At 38.5% G+C, this 18,010-nt stretch overlaps 5 protein-coding genes across 5 annotated transcripts in view; all 5 read left to right on the top strand.

Annotated features, from left to right (window-relative positions):
* LOC111453698 (60S ribosomal export protein NMD3-like) overlaps positions 1 to 2,027 on the top strand; it is a 2,879-nt gene extending 852 nt beyond the window's left edge. The window contains exon 2 of the mRNA XM_023094904.1: positions 254 to 2,027. Coding sequence (XP_022950672.1) covers positions 265 to 1,788 — 1,524 coding nt within the window. The 5' untranslated portion in view covers positions 254 to 264 and the 3' untranslated portion in view covers positions 1,789 to 2,027. The remainder of the gene's footprint in view (positions 1 to 253) is intronic.
* A 787-nt stretch (positions 2,028 to 2,814) lies between these two features.
* On the top strand, positions 2,815 to 6,100 carry LOC111453325. The gene is made up of 3 exons (XM_023094381.1): positions 2,815 to 3,239; positions 3,349 to 3,564; positions 5,636 to 6,100. Exons 1-3 carry the CDS (start codon positions 3,006 to 3,008, stop codon positions 5,717 to 5,719), a joined length of 534 nt encoding a protein of 177 aa, XP_022950149.1. The 5' UTR covers positions 2,815 to 3,005; the 3' UTR covers positions 5,720 to 6,100.
* A 574-nt stretch (positions 6,101 to 6,674) lies between these two features.
* LOC111453324 (plant-specific TFIIB-related protein 1) lies at positions 6,675 to 10,028 on the top strand. The gene is made up of 3 exons (XM_023094380.1): positions 6,675 to 7,420; positions 7,949 to 8,107; positions 9,140 to 10,028. The coding sequence occupies exons 1-3, from the start codon at positions 6,836 to 6,838 to the stop codon at positions 9,716 to 9,718; spliced, it is 1,323 nt and encodes a 440-aa protein (XP_022950148.1). The 5' UTR covers positions 6,675 to 6,835; the 3' UTR covers positions 9,719 to 10,028.
* Positions 10,029 to 10,197: 169 nt separating this feature from the next.
* On the top strand, positions 10,198 to 10,980 carry LOC111453326. The gene has a single exon (XM_023094382.1). It carries the CDS (start codon positions 10,315 to 10,317, stop codon positions 10,795 to 10,797), a length of 483 nt encoding a protein of 160 aa, XP_022950150.1. The 5' UTR covers positions 10,198 to 10,314; the 3' UTR covers positions 10,798 to 10,980.
* Positions 10,981 to 11,396: 416 nt separating this feature from the next.
* LOC111453259 (U1 small nuclear ribonucleoprotein 70 kDa-like) lies at positions 11,397 to 16,643 on the top strand. The gene is made up of 10 exons (XM_023094296.1): positions 11,397 to 11,689; positions 12,124 to 12,238; positions 12,348 to 12,427; positions 13,013 to 13,088; positions 13,171 to 13,235; positions 13,313 to 13,375; positions 14,758 to 14,839; positions 14,944 to 15,106; positions 15,312 to 15,383; positions 15,536 to 16,643. Exons 1-10 carry the CDS (start codon positions 11,591 to 11,593, stop codon positions 16,137 to 16,139), a joined length of 1,419 nt encoding a protein of 472 aa, XP_022950064.1. The 5' UTR covers positions 11,397 to 11,590; the 3' UTR covers positions 16,140 to 16,643.
* Positions 16,644 to 18,010: the final 1,367 nt, after the last annotated feature.

Raw genomic sequence — 18,010 nt, forward strand, 5'->3', positions numbered from 1 at the left:
TTTTTTTTTTTTTGAAGTTTTCATATTGTATGGAATTTTTTCGATATAAAATGGGATTTCAAGTTAGACTGAATTTCAACTTTTTTTATTCAAACCAAACAACAGAAATGGTTTCAAAACTGATTTCTAATCCTTCCAAATCCGGGGTTCCAAACAAGGGGTTATGTTTTGGCCTAGATTAGCTTTTTTCACCTTTTCTGCAATAAAAAAAGCTTTAGAATTTAACTGGTGTTGTTTTGGTGATCTTTGTTAGGAGTATAAACCATGGCTGGAGAAGCAGGATTGTTTGCTGTTCAACAGACCATTGGCAGTGTCTTATGTTGCAAATGTGGAATTCCCATGGCACCAAATGCTGCCAATATGTGCGTCAAATGCTTGTGTTCTGAAGTTGATATCACCGAAGGCCTACAGAAGCAATTGACTATTATGCATTGTCCAGATTGCGAGAGTTACTTGCAGCCACCCCGAACTTGGCTTAAAGCGCAATTAGAATCGAAGGAACTACTGACATTCTGTATCAAAAGGTTAAAAAATTTGAATAAGGTTAAACTGGTACATGCTGAATTTGTTTGGACTGAACCCCATTCCAAGAGGATCAAAGTCAAGTTGAAGGTTCAGAAAGAGGTCCTACATGGAGCAATTTTGGAACAGTCCTACGTCGCCGAGTATGTTGTACAGGATCACTTGTGTGAGTCTTGTGCAAGGGTCCAGGCCAACCCTGACCAGTGGGTAGCTTCTGTTCAACTCAGGCAGCACGTCCCTCACCGCCGTACATTTTTCTTCTTGGAGCAACTGATACTGAAGCATGGTGCTGCTGCCAGTGCCATAAGGATCAAACAGATGGATGAAGGTATTGACTTTTTCTTTTCTAATAGAAGTCATGCTGTAAAGTTTGTGGAATTTATTGGAAAGGTTGCTCCAATCAGGAGCCGCAGCGATAAACAACTCGTTTCTCATGATTCAAAGAGTAACGTTCACAACTATAAGCACACTTTCTCTGTTGAAATATCGCCAATATGCCGTGAGGATTTGATATGCTTGCCTCCTAAAGTTGCTGTTAGTTTGGGCAATCTTGGTCCTCTTGTAATTTGCACCAAAGTTACAAATGCGATTGCTTTACTTGATCCATTCACATTAAGGTACTGCTTCTTGGATGCTGATCAGTATTGGAGGACATCCTTTAGGTCTCTACTCACTAGCAGGCAGCTTGTGGAATATGTTGTATTAGATATTGAGAATGTTTCTACTGAAGTCAATGTTGCTGGTTCTAAGTATATGTTGGCCTATGCTCAAGTAGCTCGCGTATCAGATTTTGGAAGGAACGACACGATATTCTCCATAAGAACCCATCTTGGTCATATTTTGAACCCTGGGGATTATGCCCTTGGTTATGACCTTTATGCAGCCAATAGTAATGATATGGAGATAGAAAAATACAAGGGTCTCGAACTTCCAGAGGCGATTTTAATCAAGAAGAGTTATGAAGAAAAGCGCCAGAGGAAGCGTGGAAAGCCTCGAGCATGGAAGCTTAAATCGCTTGAAATGGATGTTGATGATAGAGGTAGAGCAGATGAAGATAAGAAAAACTCGGAGTATGAACAGTTTTTGAGAGACTTAGAGGAGAATCCAGATTTGAGGTTCAACATATCATTGTACCGAAATAGAGAATATCAACCATCTGAAATGACTGATGGGGAAGATGGACCTTCAGTACCACTTGAAGAGTTGCTTGCTGATCTTGATTTAGATGAAGGTGATGGAGACGGAGACGATGGCATGGACGAGTAAGTAGGCTGCCTGCTCGTCTTTCTTGCTTGGAAGTAGTGCCTTAATTGTTGAACCATGCTCATTTTTTCGTGTTCGTAACGGGTTTGTTATTGCTTGTAATTTTCATTCATACGGCATCTGATTTTTTTAAGGTTTGTTTACAAAAACGTACAAATTTATTGTCAACCATATCGGCCATGTCATTGTGTCGTTGCTACATGTTTCCCCCTCTTTTTCTTTATAAATGTTGTGGTTTAAATTAGATTATAATTATCATTCTGGTTTAATTAGAAAACCTATGAGTTAAAATGGAAACTTTTGAAATTTTAAGAGGTTGAATTAAATCGAATCAAATTAAATCGTGTTTTAATAACTTCAAATAAATTAACTTATATTACTTATTTGAACTAACTTTGAAATTCATATTCTTATCTAATGTCAAAATTCATATCGAAACTTTGACTTTTGAAGTTATAGTCGAGGTCCTACCTGACCTCCTTCAACACTCGTGTCGCCTCGTTCTCTTAAATTTTGTATATGTCTCGATTTATCTTTAATGTACACTCATAGTGTATTGGATGATGCATCATTCTCCTCCTAGTGGCCCAAACATGGTCGGATGTCGCAAGCTACTTTCTCTCAGTGAGCTTGTGACGCTCTCCCCACTTAATCTAGTCATCCCCATCCCCACTTAATCTAGTCATCGTACTCGATAACTGTCTCAAAACACAATTATATTGTCGGACGCGACAACACAAATTAAGAGGCTGTGACGCTCTCCTCCACTTAATCTAGTCGTCGTCTTGATGATTTTTTCAGGGATCAATCGCATTGGCGATTGTTTGAAACTGAGAAAAGTTATTGGATACTGAATTTTTTGAACCGACGTCGTATTGCGTCGGTGGTCCCAGATAAGGATAGCCCTATGCTGGATAGTATTAGCAAAGATTCATGCTTCCACGTATTTTTATTATGATATTGAGATATCAAATATAATTATATGTGGTGGCCCACAAATATAATATTTTAAAAAGTCTCTCTGTCTCTCTCTTTCCTTCTTTTTTTCACCTCTCTCTTCAGTGAGAGAAGAAACTCTGTTCTCCGTCCAAATCTGGCTCTTCTTTGATTCAGTGGGAAAAGGCGAGGGCATAATTTCTCAGTATTTCTTAAAATCGATTCTGCGGCAGTGGTTCGAGGATTTTGATTTATCATATTTCTTCTTATTGTCGTTGATCGATATGAAGGACGACGATGTCCTTCCAACGACGATAGCGAGTGCCGGGAAGAAAGAGAGCTCGGTTTCGAGTATATTCGGCAAAGGACGCTACAAGTTCTGGGCCTTGACTGCCATTTTGTTGCTCGCATTTTGGTCCATGTTCACCGGCACCGTCTCTCTTCGATGGTCCGTCGGTAATCTCAACGGTCTATCTGATGATATCGATTTTAACCTCCTTAATGATCTCGATGTGCTTGTTAGTATCTCTCTCTCTCTAATTATTATTGATGTCTGAGCCAGATCTTGATCGAATTTAACACATTGATTTCATGGTTTTCCCTCCAATTGTTGGTTTTGAATTTTAGGAAATGGAGGAAAGGGAGAAGATAGTGAAACATATGTGGGACGTTTACACAAATAATCGCCGGATCAGGTTACCGCGTTTCTGGCAAGAGGCATTCGAGGCTGCGTACGAGGACCTGACCAGTGAAGTGCCTGGTGATAGAGAGGCTGCTATCTCCGAGATCGCCCGGATGTCTATGCACTCCATTGTTCTTGATACGCCTTCGGAGCAATCCACGGTTGGTTATTTACTCTCTGATACATACGTTTTAATAGCCCCTGATGATCTTATGTTCGTAGCACACGAAAAGGGTATCTAGGGCATTCTATGAACTATTATTACAAACCAGCAAGAGTTGGAGTTGAGTTTTTTTTTTTCCCGCTCCTAAGTCTTGAGTGTTGCAATTCTTGTAGTTATTAGGTGGGAAGTTTTCTTAAAACTAAATGCTAATGGTACGGCCTCTCCCTCCCCACCCACTCATTTTGACACGGGTAATATCTTCATATTCATCTGAGATTGCACCTTTTGGGATAACTGAGGACTACCTGGAACAGATATCATGTTGGTTTTGAGCACACTCTTCGTGTATGTGGATGGGGGTTCAGTTTCGGTTGCGATTGCATATTTGCAGTTGACTATGATTCGCATTGAACTCGTAAGAAGTTAGGGAATGATACATGTAGTGTTTAACATGATACAACGGTCAAATATTGCTTGGAGGAGCATTGTTTAACATGACATGCGGGGAAGGTTCTAGCGGGCAGTTGGATTCCTAGTACTTCCTGTGTGTTTCGTGTTCCCTTGTAGTTTCAATTTTGTGAAAGCTATAGCAAATTTATAAGCTATCACAAGTTTGCACTATAGCACAAATGAACCAATTGACTATCTAGTGCAGCCCTGTGTTTCCATTTGATGAATGGGATCTTAATCCTGACTTCTGATGTCGTTTCCTATTCAGAAACTTGGTAACTCCTATAACTCTTTAGCATTGTAGATAATTTTCCCATACATCATCGGTAAACCAATTTTATCGAGTGTCCCCAAAGGGACAAATTTGGGGTTCTTTACCAAAGGCTTGATATCTTGGAGCAATGATTGACATGTCTAAGTTTTGCAACGGTTTTTACCTGCTCGCGTGCCTCCCTCCACAGCCAATTGTTGATAGGTAGATGGCCACTCACTTTTCATCCTCGCTTAGCTGCCTGATAATGAACTAGTGATCTCAAGTAGGAAACTACAGTTTGTTCTTCGATGATCACTAGCTTATAAAGACATGGAGGTTTTTATCCTCTGTGCCATCTTGCAGCCTAAAAAAGAAAGTCGTTTTTTCCTAATATAGAGTTGTTTTTTAGAGGTATGATATGGGGATTTGTAAAAGTTGGGAGGAACTAGCTTTGGCTACCTGATTTAAATTATAAGAGTTGAAGCTATATTACCGTTTTCACTTAGCTGCCTGTTAGAGAATTGTAGTGGTCTCAAATAGGAGACTACTGCTTGTTCTTCAATGATCACTAGCCTTTTAAGGACAGTGAGGTCTGTTGTCCTATATACCACTCTGCAGATTAAAAAAGATTAAGCTCTTTAGATACTTTTGCAAACTGTGAACTGATTACTGGGGTGTGATCTTGTGATTTATATAAGTTGAGGTTATCTTGTACCTAAATATATTGTTGTGATATTCCATATTGGTTGGGGGAGGAGAACGAAATACCCTTTATGAGGGTATGGAAACCTTTCCCTAGCAGACGCGTTTTAAAGCCTTGAGGGGAACTCCGAAAGGGAAAGCCCAAAGAGGACAATATCTGCTAGCGGTGGACCTAGGCCGTTACAAATGGTATCAGAGCCAGACACCGGACAATGTGTTAGCGAGGAGACGGTGTTGCCAGTAAGGACACTGGGCTCCAAAGGGAGGTGGATTTGGCAGGGGTCCCACATCGATTGGAGAAAGGAACGAGTGCCAGTGAAGACGCTGAGCCCTAAAGGGGGGTGAATTATGATATCCTACATTGGTTGGAGAGGAGAATGAAATACCCTTTATAAGGGTGTGGAAACCTTTCCCTAGCAGACGCGCTTAAAGTCTTAAGAGGAAGTCTGAAAGGGAAAGTCCAAAGAGGACAATATTTGCTAGCAGTCTCATTTAGAAATCATGTATCCCAGGTTAAATAGGCTTCAAAAACCGATAAAGGCAATCATGTATCTGATCAAAGCTTGTGTCATTTAGAAATGATTAACTATGCTTTCTCATGTTCCTTTCCTTGTCAAGGTACTCTAACCTCTATGCTCTTTACTTTTCTTATACTTATTATCAGAGTGCACGAGAGTTCACAAAGATGCAGAAAATAGCAGCAGATAAAAGCAGGGGGACAGCTATCAAAACTGGGAGTAAGCTGTGACATGGGTGATGTTCATGATGATCCAAGGTTCGATGCCTCTCTACTCTGCCTTTTCTGCCACTAGATTGCTGTCTGAAGTTGTTTGTAGGAGGCAGTGACTGGCAAGTCTACATTCTTTCAAACTTCGATTTTTTTCCCTTTTGCTTACAGTATTGCAAGATGGGTCAAACAGCCTTTTTGCGTAGAATGTTAGAGTGATATTTGGTAATGTTATTTATAAAGGTGAAAGATAAGTATTGAAAGTCTCATATTCGACAATCATTTAAACATGTAGAAGAGCATCATAAACTATTACACTTCCAACCCGTTGTTGTTTGCATGGTTCAATTTGTTTCTCTGTGGTTAGAACTTTGGATAATTTCAACTACGGATGCTTTGGTCGTCGAGTGTCTATGTTAATGTCTCATGTTATATGGTTATGAAACTTAGATTTTCTATTCGATAAGGTTCTTAGATTTTTACGTTCACATTGATCTTTCTATGCCATCCTTTGTCTAAAGTTTTATACATCGTAATTTCTGATAGAATGAATTATTATTTTATGTTCATTTCTAATTGGAGAAACTTCTTAAACTATCAAAGATTATAATTTAAGGTAAAATTATAAGTTGAGTCTATAAAATTTTATGTTTTTGTCTAATAGGCCGTTGAAATTTTTAGTTAACATCGAAAATGTCAAATAGTTTAGTCTCCTCTATCACTTGCAGCACGACTACTCTCTCGAGCTAAAACCTTGAGACATCGATGGCTTTTGATTACCAGACGACAACGATGGAAACTTTAGAGTATGAATACCAACGACGGTGTTGAAATCGACTCACAACTCTAACTACACGTAGACTCGTTTTTAAATTTAACAAACTTCTTTGACATAAACTAAACATAAATGTTAGTAAATAAACTTATAATTTAACTAAATTTTGAATAACCCAATGTGCGAGCGAGTAAAGGAGGAAACTATGGTTTAACCTAACAACCACAACAAAAAAGTATAAATGGTAGGCGATGCAGTTGACTTGAATTCCATCGACCTGCAAAATCGGATTGAGATTACCCGACCACTGAAGAACATATGCGCGCTGAATCTGTATCCGTAGCAGTACTGTAACGACGACAATGAAGTGCCCCTACTGTTCGGCGGCGCAGGGGCGGTGCGCCACATCGAGCACTGGCAAGTCCATCACCGAGTGCGTTTCATGCGGCCGCGTTGTTGAAGAGCGACAATTCCAGCCTCATCACCTCTTCCACCTTCGCGCTCAAGATAACCCCCTTTGTCTCGTCACCTCCGACCTACCCTCCCCTCCGGTCCACCACCAGAACGATCAGGTTTTGGATCCTTTCGAGCCCACAGGCTTCATTACAGCCTTCTCCACATGGTCCTTGGAGCACAATCCACTCTTCTTCCGCTCCTGCTTCTCCTTCTCCGGTCACCTTGCGGAGCTCGAGCGCACCCTAGAGTCTACGTCGTCAGCCAATTTACCGTCGTCGTCGACGGTCGTGGTCGATAACCTTAGGGCTTATATGCAGATTATCGATGTGGCTTCTCTTTTGGGGTTGGATTACTATATTTCCGAGCATGCGTTTAAGTTGTTTAGAGATTGCTGTTCGGCTACTTGTTTAAGGAACCGGAGCGTTGAGGCGCTTGCCACTGCTGCACTTGTTCAGGCAATTAGGGAGGCGCAGGAGCCCCGAACCCTTCAGGTCTTTATTTCACTTTAAATAAGTTGTTTGATTCTTGGTTTTGTTATGATATGTTTTGATGTTCTCGCATAAAGTTCAGGAAGATTTTGGGAAATTCACTGTTGTGCAGATGAATTGAGAAATCTATGCAGCTATTGTCCATTGATGTTGTTCTTTGATAGTTGGCGTGGCTATGGCTTTCAAGTTCATCTTTTGACCATACATCTTTCTTATTTTCTTTACAAAAGTGCTAACTACCCGCAAGATTTGTTCGAATTTCATGAATTTCCCTTGCTTGTTCTACATATTCAGTCAATTGTTATCCTTCCTCTGATTTCTTGCAAAATTATTATTTTGGAGTGGTTAACTTTCTCAGGTTAGAATTTAAAATTTTAATCCTCGTATATGTTGCTATCTGTACAAGCCCCTTTCTGCACTTATGAAATTTGAGTTGTGTCTTCTACCAATTGTGATTTTGAGCTATGTTTTGTCATCTTTACTTCACTACTGATACGACAACTAAAGTGGTGCATACTGTGAGTATAACAGGAAATCTCCATTGCAGCCAATGTACCCCAAAAAGAGATAGGGAAGTACATCAAGATTTTGGGAGAAGCTTTGCAATTAAGTCAACCTATCAACAGCAATTCCATTTCAGTCCATATGCCAAGGTTCTGCACGCTTCTTCAACTCAATAAATCTGCTCAGGTACCTCAATTTCATTTCTTAGACCAAGTTAAGGCCTATTTATTGGTATGCATTGGACTGTAAATAGTTGATTCTGTTCAATATGATCAAAACTTCTACGGCATGAGAAAACGGACAAGTGCTGTATCCTTACTGGGGGCAAAAAATGACGGAGAAATTTCTTTGCAAATAACTCTTGAAGGTTATTTTGATTGGACTCTCAAATGCTCTACGTAAAAAGGCATTATGGAGTTTATAAAACTTTTATGCTCTACCAGTGGTACATGGTTCATGAGGAGTTGTAGAATCCTTATGGATAAATTTAGAGGGCTAGACGAAGTTCGGGAGAAGTACATGAGGAAAAATACGACACGCCCCCACCTAACAAAACGAACGGAAGTTCTGAAGTAGCCCTATGCAAAATTTTCAAATCTTTCACAATTGTGCTTTGTGTCTATTCATCCCTTCAAAGACTTGGGATCTCTTTTTCAACCACAACTTCCAAAAGATAGCTTTCACCACGCTGTTCCAAAGCATTTTGCTTCTAAGGTTTTAGTAATTACAATGTGCTTTTGGTAAGTGTCAATTAGAGCACTTCTCTGCTGTCTTCTTTGGCTTAGAGTGGCTTAATGTCTTATCTCCCCTTTGTTTTCTTATACTTTCCAAGAGTGATAATAGTTGTTTCTTGTTTAATAATTTAAATTCCGATAATGTTATTCTCTTTCTATGTGGTCTATAGATTCACCTTTTCTTATTTAAACTTTCCAAATAGACACCAACCTTAAAGGGACTAAAGTTGCAATTTAACCTTAATTTTATTTGTTTTGAATGCATTATGTCAAAACAGATAAGTTACAAATTTGTACAATAAAATTTGTGTTCATGTGTTTCAAATTCTGCTTGACCACTGGCATTGGTAGTTCTTCTCAACAATAATATTGGATATAGTAATGATCGTTTACCTTTCCCTCCTTACAACTCCAAGCATGTGGTAACATGTGATCTATTATTTATTTTCCCTCTATCATGCTTGTTGACAACTATGAATTTTAGGAACTGGCTACTCACATCGGGGAAGTTGTCATCAACAAATGCTTCTGCACTCGCAGGAATCCCATTAGCATCTCGGCTGCTGCTATATATTTAGCTTGCCAATTAGAAGACAAACGGAAGACACAAGCAGAAATTTGTAAGGTTACAGGTCTTACTGAAGTCACCCTCCGGAAAGTCTACAAAGAGCTACTAGAAAATTGGGATGATTTGCTTCCGTCTAATTATACTCCTGCTGTCCCTCCAGAAAGGGCATTTCCCACAACTGTAATTGCTTCAGGCCGTTCTGCTGCTCCAAAAGTTGATGCATTTGAACGGACGTCTTCAGAGAAAGACAAGCAGATAGACACTAAACCTAATATATCCACCGAGATCTCAGACATGGGTCATCCATCCAGAGTCAAAGAAGATAATGAGAGTAAATTTGTATCCCGTGGAATGTATAACCCTGTAATTAACAAGTCATCAACTTTTTGTCAGCCACATCCTCCTCCTAAAGGCACTGTTGGGAAGAAGAGTCAAAGTGATATCCAGGGAATGGATATTGTTAAGGAGCACCCGCACTCCACCAGCCAGCAATAAGAACAGAAGGAGGATGAAGCTTGACGCCACCCAATTATGCTATATTGGTTAAGTGGAACTGTACGATGTTGAAATGAAAAAGGTAGATTCATAGTAATGTTCTGGTAGAAGCGAACATTTCCTTGCGTTTATTTAGGAGAAGGACCAAGCAAATGGATTAGAAGTTCCCAATGTAAGGCCTCGGCAATTCAATTGTCATGGAGAATTGCAGTGTTTCCAACGAGGATTAAGGTACATATGTATAATTAACTCGAACATGTTATGGTTTTGAACTCTTATGCATCACACACGACAGTTCTCGTCTTTTACATGTCTGAACTGCCAACCATCTAGATTTGCCCGTATAGTTCGCTTCCAAGTTACAAAAGAGTAACGTTCTGTAGAATTAAAATTTCAGATTATGATTATTTACTCTTAATTCCTGATGTATAATGAAGACCATTGGTTCAGATTTTCATCAAATGCCTTTTGATATTCCTCGGATGGATAAGGTGGAAGGTCTTTACAGAACCCACCACTTCTCTCTCTCTCTCTCTCTCTCTCACACACACACACACACACAAAAGAGCCGGACATAGTCGAGGAAGTTGGGAAAGATGCTACTGTCATCATCCTCTTTAGTTCGAGCATTGCCGGTTAATCGTTTGAATTCGTTTTGTAAACCGGCGAATCCACGGACGGCAGTGAAGATTCAGGCCATGGCAAAGGAAGGAAGCGAGAGCGAAGGGGGCATTGCAGAGACGTTGGCAATAGCCGGGGGGTTAGTGGCGACCCCAGTGATCGGTTGGTCGCTGTACACCCTGAAAACAACCGGGTGCGGGCTGCCGCCGGGGCCAGGCGGGTCACTCGGCGCATTGGAAGGCGTCAGCTACTTGGCGGTGGTGGGCATCGTGGGTTGGTCGGCATACACGAAGACGAAAACTGGATCTGGCCTGCCCAACGGCCCTTTTGGGCTATTGGGCGCGGTGGAAGGTCTGTCGTACTTGAGTTTATTGGCTATCTTGGTCGTTTTTGGGTTGCAATACTTCGAACAGGGGTACATCCCCGGCCCTCTTCCGGCTGATCAGTGCTTTGGTTGACGATTCTCTTCTTTAACTATTTGGGGTCTATCCTTTGAATGTATGTGGCTGTTGTTTCTCCTAGTTTTGGTTTGATTGTGTTTTCTTCTCTTTCATTGCGCATAGGACTTTCCCTGTTTTTTGGGTTTCGAATGTAATATAATTAAACAAATTTACTTTAATTATGTCTTAGTGCAATTCCTCGATTACTATTAGTAGGACAACCTAAGAGTCCACTGTCAACTCCAACATAGTTCAAAGAGATGAATTGTGAGATCTCACATTATTTAAAGAAGAGATCTCACAGTTTTTATAGAGCACGGTCTCTCTAAAAACTTTGTGGCTGACTAAAGTTGATAATATCTATTAGTAGACATGCTTTAAAAATCACAGAATTTACCAAACAGACTATATTTGTTAACCAAAACAGACTATATTGGTTAACGATATATTTAAGTTATTATAGTATATAAATAAACTTAGACATCGGAGAAAGTCATCTTAATAGTGTTAATTTTTTCACCTACTAGTAATTTTGAAAATTAAAGTCTTTCTAATTTTCTTATATATTAAAGAATTTTGTAGAGTTGAATTGTTAAAATATTTGGGAGTCCTTGCAGAGTAAGTGTATAAATACCCTCGATAAAACCATACAGCTTTATTCCGCCTCTTCCAGTTCCCTCCGTTTCGACCCGACCGTACTAACTAGATCCCGAGCAAAAAACACTCGCCAATGTTCTCCGTCCACTCCCTTTGATTTCTGGTATCAAATTATTTGTAATCGTATTAGTCTGAGCAACCAACGTGTGCTGCCATGGGAGACTACGATGATGCCTTCATGCGGAATCCCAACGCGGCGGTTCAGACTCGTACCAAGGCTCAGAATCGTGCCAATGTCCTTCAACTCAAACTGGTACGTGGAAGGTTTTCGACTATTATCATCATTTATTTTGAAGCCTTCGATTGTTCTTTTTTTGTTTGATTGAAGTTAGCTAGGGTTTCAGAATTTGTTGTTGTGTCGCAAAACTATGCATAGATGTTGTCGTTATAGTTGTTGCGTATTCATAATGATTGATTTTCGTTTTTTTTTTTTTGTTTAGAGATGATAAATTAAGTTCTACGTTGAATACTCATAGATCGCTAACAACGTATTGTCAATGAAATGTCTCGTGTCTTATTAAAAGAGAAAAATACAACATCTAGTCGACAGCAGCATGGTGTGGTACGATGACTTAATATTATCATCGGGGGTCGAAATTTCAGATTATGGTTTTCCAAGAAACTGATGTGTTTTTAGAACATTCGACTATGGAATGTCTCGGGTTCTTAATTTTCCTTCTCGTGCAGATTGGACAGAGTCATCCCACTGGTCTTACGACCAATCTCCTGAAGCTCTTTGAGCCCCGACCGCCTTTGGAGTTCAAACCTCCACCGGAGAAAAGAAAATGTCCACCATTAACAGGTTTTTAGTACTTTTCAAAACTTGCATGGTATTTATTAATTTTTTTAATGTAGTTTTTTCCTTACTATTTTTGCCGAGGGATGTAATTTTATCGCATTTCGTTTTGAAGGGATGGCGCAGTTTGTGAGTAATTTTGCTGAACCTGATGATCCAGAATATTCTCCCCCTGTTCTAAAGGGTGAAACTCCGGTAAGATAATTTACTTCTTAATGACTGTGTGAACTACCTTCCCCAATCCTTTTAACATTGAATATTGAATCTCGTTCCCTCCCAAAAATATATATGTTTTGAATACATGTATGTATTGTAAGGAAAGTGAGTATTGCTTATAGTTTTAACTTAGAGGCTGTTTGGCAGCTTGTGATGCAATATGGTTTGCTTTAAACACAATTTTAGGAATTTAAATTAGGTAGCTTGTAAGTTTTAAGGTTAGTGTATAACAATTCATTTGCCCATGATTTTTTTAGTAAGCGATGCTTTGATTTCTTTTAAACAACAGCAACATCAAATAAATACGTTATAACTGAACTTGTGTTACTAAAATACAGGAAAATTCTTTAAAAAGAACTTAGGTGCAGCCTCTTATTTAGTGTGGTATCTCTGTCGATTATTTTAGCACATTTGTAGTAAAAGTTTTTATCATTTAAAATAAAGTGATCTTAATTAGTTTCTGAAGACTGAATTTTCAAAATGATGGTTTATCGTGTATACATCTATGAGAATTATGGCGTAACTACTTAAGAATCTGATTAATCTGAAACTGAAACTTTTCAGGCACAAAGGAGGGCTAGAATTCACTTGCTGAGAATTGAAAAGGGTGCGAAGAAAGCTGTTGAGGAGCTGCCAAAATGTGATACATCTCTTCTGTACTTACCCTTAATTTGTAGGTAAAAAATTTGAATGTCGTGTCTTACATATGTACTTATGTGCAGATCTTGAACGTGATGATCCAAATGTAACTGGTGATCCATACAAAACACTCTTTGTGGCTAGACTGGTGTGTAAAATGTAGTGTACATAATTCTTTAATCTAAGCTTAATGTTACACTGAAAATCATTGTTACCCATTGGCAGAATTATGAGACAACTGAGAGCAGAATCAAAAGAGAGTTTGAGTCTTATGGGCCAATCAAACGGGTAGGTATTTGAGCATCCTCATGGGGCGCTCGGTAAGAGGTTAATATTTTTGTGGTCAATTATATACTTTATTTTACTATGAGAAATATTTTTTGGGTACTTATCATGTTTTTGGTCCATTTTTCTGAAAATTTTACTAGAATCTATTCCATTCTAAATCACTATGGGTTGGTTTAGTAGTATGTCTAAGCATTGATTTGCATGTGTGGTTTCAGTTAATAGGTCTTCTTGTATTGTTTTTCGTTGTAGTGACAATTAAATAGTTCATGCTTTCTCTTTGAATAACCCATCAGAAATATTCCACTGGCTTTCCAAACTATGTATCGACATGCGAAACAGATCTCTTACTTTTTATTTTTTATTTTTCCCAAAAACTTTCTCCCCATTTAAAGTTTTCAAATTTCTGGGTAAGTTTTTTTTGGGGGTAAAGCATATTTCCATCTGTCTGGATCCTTACGGTGGAAATAAGTTTGAATAACGATTAACGCCAAACACCTCCTGGATTCATCGTTGGTAATTCAAGCTCCTAATAGTCTCTCAGGTAAAGCTGCTGGTATGCAGTCATCAATTTGATGTGTATTTCATTTTCCTCTTAGTGATCGTGTCTTTGCCCGGATGTAATTGGGTTAGTTAATTCTTGAGGCATGATGTTAATTGGAAACTCCTTAGTAAAATTCTATACATCAAGAATTCCTGGTAAGGAGGCAGGTAGTCTACATTCAGCCAAATGTTATTCATGATTTTGGTATTTCTATGGCTCTGACCTGAAAGATGGTGGGCTTCACCATGCATGACAAAGCTGAAAATTTTAGGTTGGGCAGTGGAGTGATGTACTTTGCCTTTTGGCCTTTATATTCGAGCAACAATGGAGATTGTCAACTTATTATTCTGCCTTGGGTAAAATACATGGGAGTATTAGCATCTCTTTCTCCTTTGAATTTTGTACTGCATAGATTTTCTGCTGCTAAAAGTTGTACCTTTGGTTTTAAAGGCATCAAAAAATCTCATCGTTGAGAAGATTTCCTGGTATTTCCTATATTACATATACCTTTTTCATTATTTGAAAAATAATTCCCTGGTAAGGGGAGTTTATTATGTTCGACAACTGGTAAAATGGTCACAAATACATCAGTTTTTCCTGACTCTAGCTGGTGATGATGCATCTCGCAATGGAAGCTCTATGATTTAAAGGTGAGCACGGCTAATTAGGCATAGTGCCTGTCTGCCGTGCCAATAAGATTAGCTTATAATAAACTTTCTTACAGTATTTCTCTAGCTATAAATTCATAAAATCTTCATCGAGAATGTGTAATGGAAAGAGATTTGAACTTCTCTTCTGCAATATGACTTTTTTGTTTGTGCAAATATTCTGTGTTTTGCAGGCCCGATTGATTACGGACAAAGTGACAGGTAAACCTAAAGGCTACGCATTCATTGAGTACACGCACAAAAGAGATATGAAAGGTTTGTTTCAATTAATTTGTATTTTTAACCCTTCTATTCGATTAATGATTAGTTCCTTCATTTGGAGATAATTAATTTACTCACCTCCATTTGAAACTACTCAGCTGCATATAAGCAAGCTGATGGTAGGAAGATTGATGGTAGAAGGGTACTTGTGGACGTCGAGCGAGGTAGAACAGTACCGAATTGGCGTCCTCGATGGCTGGGTGGCGGTCTTGGAACTACCAGAGTGGGAGGCGAAGATAATAACCAGAAGCAGTCTGGAAGGTAATTAATATGATGTCAACAACTCCTGCTCTTTCTAGTGCAAGGCATTGAGAAATATTGATGATTATTGTACTATAAAACAATAATGAATGCGTGATAATGATTCTCGATCCAGTGTTTTTATCTTGCAAAGTCTTAATTTTTTGTGATCACTGAAAATTTATAAAGATTATATACGCTGAAAGCATCTGTGTAATTTGTACAGGGAGCAACAGCAGTCTGGTGCACCATCTCGATCAGAGGAGCCTAGGGCTCGTGAAGATCGCCATGGAGAGCGGTATGATGTTCCATATGTTCTTTTCATTTTAGAAAATTTTGTGCCAATACATATGTGCTTCTTTCAATTAATGGTTTCAGCATTTGACTGGAACTTCAGTTTATTGTTAATTTTAGATTCTGCGTAATTAGGCTTCGATTTAATATTTTCAGAGATAGGGAAAAGTCTTATGAGAAGGGAAGAGACAGAGAAAGAGAGAGAGAGAAGTCTCATGAACGTTCCCGTGAGAGATCTAAGGATCGTGATGTCAAAGAAGATAGGCATCACAGAGATCGTGATAGGACTAGAGATAGAGATCGGGACAGAGAAAGGGACAAAGAGAGAGATCGTGGCCATGACCGCGATAGAACACGTGATCGAGGAAGGGATCGAGGCCGTGACTATGAGCGTGATAGAGGTCGTGATCGGGATCGTCATCGCGACAGAGATAGGGAGAGGGATCGGGATCTTGAAGGGGGATTTCCAGACCCTGATCGTGGTCGCTCCCATGATAGGGAATCTGATTATAATCGGGAATCAAAATATGAAAAGGATAGACATGGTGATAGGGACAGAGATATTGATCGTGCTGAAACAGAAGATGATCATGGGTGGTATGATCAGCCTGAGTATGGGCATCGACACCCAGATAATGATCCTGATCACCAAAACTACAATCACTTTGAACATAACCGTAGTCGGGGACAATATGATCACCCAGAAGACCATCGTAACCAAGATCGTTATGATCAGAATGATAGAATGGAGGATGATTAACGTTATGACCGTGGCGCTTCTGAATCGCGCGATAGAGAGACCCCGTGATTTTAATCATGAATTTAGGCGCAGTGAGAGATCTCATTCGAGAGAATACGAGTTTCTCATGCTGCAGTGTGTACCGCTGGTAAGTATCTGCTCACTTTCTTCTCCTTTTCTTTATAACTGATAAAGCAGCCAGCTCTTCTCCCATATATGTTCCCTAGTGTTCTTCCAGGAGGAGGTTGAGGTGATATCAAATATCACGAAAAAGTACTTTGTAGCTGCCGTGATCGATGTTGGAATTGTCTTCTTTCTTCTGTTAATTAACCTAAAGATTCTGGATGCCTGATACTGTTTCTTCTTGGGAGTTTCAATTATTTCAGCTACTTTATCATGCAGATTGTTGCTTAGTTTATTTGTACTTCCCTAGATTTTCTGTATTAGTCTTTGACCGTGATTTTTAAACTTCTACGAGCGTCATAGAACATTGAATGCTTGATTTGATTGAACATCGTTTTGGTGGCAACAAGGTCAATATGGAAAACAGTTTGTTACAACTTGATATCAAGGAGTTTCATGAATCTCATTGTTCATACGTCTTTGGAATCTTTGAAGGCCTATAAGAATGACCCTTGAATTTTTATGAAAATTTGGAACAAATTTGTTACAAGTTTTGAACTTTTAAGGTCTAAATTGATGAATACTAAACTTTAGAGTCCACTTTGTGTCGTGGGTGGTCAAAAGAACGAGGCACTCGACCTACCAGTTGCAGACCCAATGGGCTCAAGCTGCCCAAACTGGAAACTGTCCATGAAACTCTTTGATATCAAGTTGTGAAGCCAAGCGATTACCCAATAGTCAGGCCTAACTTGTATAAAGGAGGGCAAAAACGTATGAACAATGAGATTCATCCCTCATTAAATCTGTATGCAATCTTAATTACTTGGATAAGAAAACAAAATTTTGCCGGGAATCAAACCCGGGTCTTCTGGGTGAAAGCCAAATATCCTAACTACTAGGTGCTTGTTGAGATATTTTAAATATTTAAATATTTATTTTAATCATATATATTTTGCTGAATTTTTATTGTTATATTTTAAGAAAAAATTAAGCTTATAAACTCAATTAGGATTTGGTTTATTTCAAGTTATTCCTTTGTTAATAAATTGTAAAACCGTCCTTAACTTGTCAAACTCTTAAAAACCACTTTTTTCTTTCTTCCTCTCAAGTATTTTTGGAATTTTATATTTAACTTAATTGTGAATATAGACTTATTATTTAAAAACTAACATAGAAAAAGGCATTGAAGAACGTGGGGGTGGGTTTTGGATGTTTGGAAGCATCCAATAATTGAGGCAAAGATACAACGAACATTTCTAAGTTATTATTTTACACTTTTGGGAGTTGTTATTCAATCAGCTAATTGTGTGTGTTTTTCTTTTATGTTAGGCACCCAATACTCATCACTTTATTTCTTCAATCTTACCAAACAACAACCCCTTTTCTAATAATATCATATTCTTCTTATGTCTCCTTAGATCACCTTTGTGTTCATGTTTTTTAATTCAATTTTAGTGGTGGTCATCTAAAACAAATGATAACATAATTTTACACCTTTTTTTTAAAAAAAAAAAAAATATAAGAATACTATTGAATTTTTTTAACAATATATTTTTAAACAAAATACAAAATTAATGAGTATTTTTATTAATTTAGCCTAAATTACTAATTCTTAATCTAATTAATGAATTTTAAAAAATAATTTATGGCCCAAAATAGGTGGCCTACACTGGAAAACTTACGCTGCTTCCCGCACGACCCAATTCCAAATAAATCTGAAACAAAAAAAAAAAAAAAAAAAAAAAAAAAAAAAAAAAAAAAAAAAAAAA

Source organism: Cucurbita moschata, unplaced genomic scaffold, assembly GCF_002738365.1.
Source record: "Cucurbita moschata cultivar Rifu unplaced genomic scaffold, Cmos_1.0 Cmo_Scf00015, whole genome shotgun sequence".
Classification (NCBI taxonomy): Eukaryota; Viridiplantae; Streptophyta; class Magnoliopsida; order Cucurbitales; family Cucurbitaceae; genus Cucurbita; species Cucurbita moschata.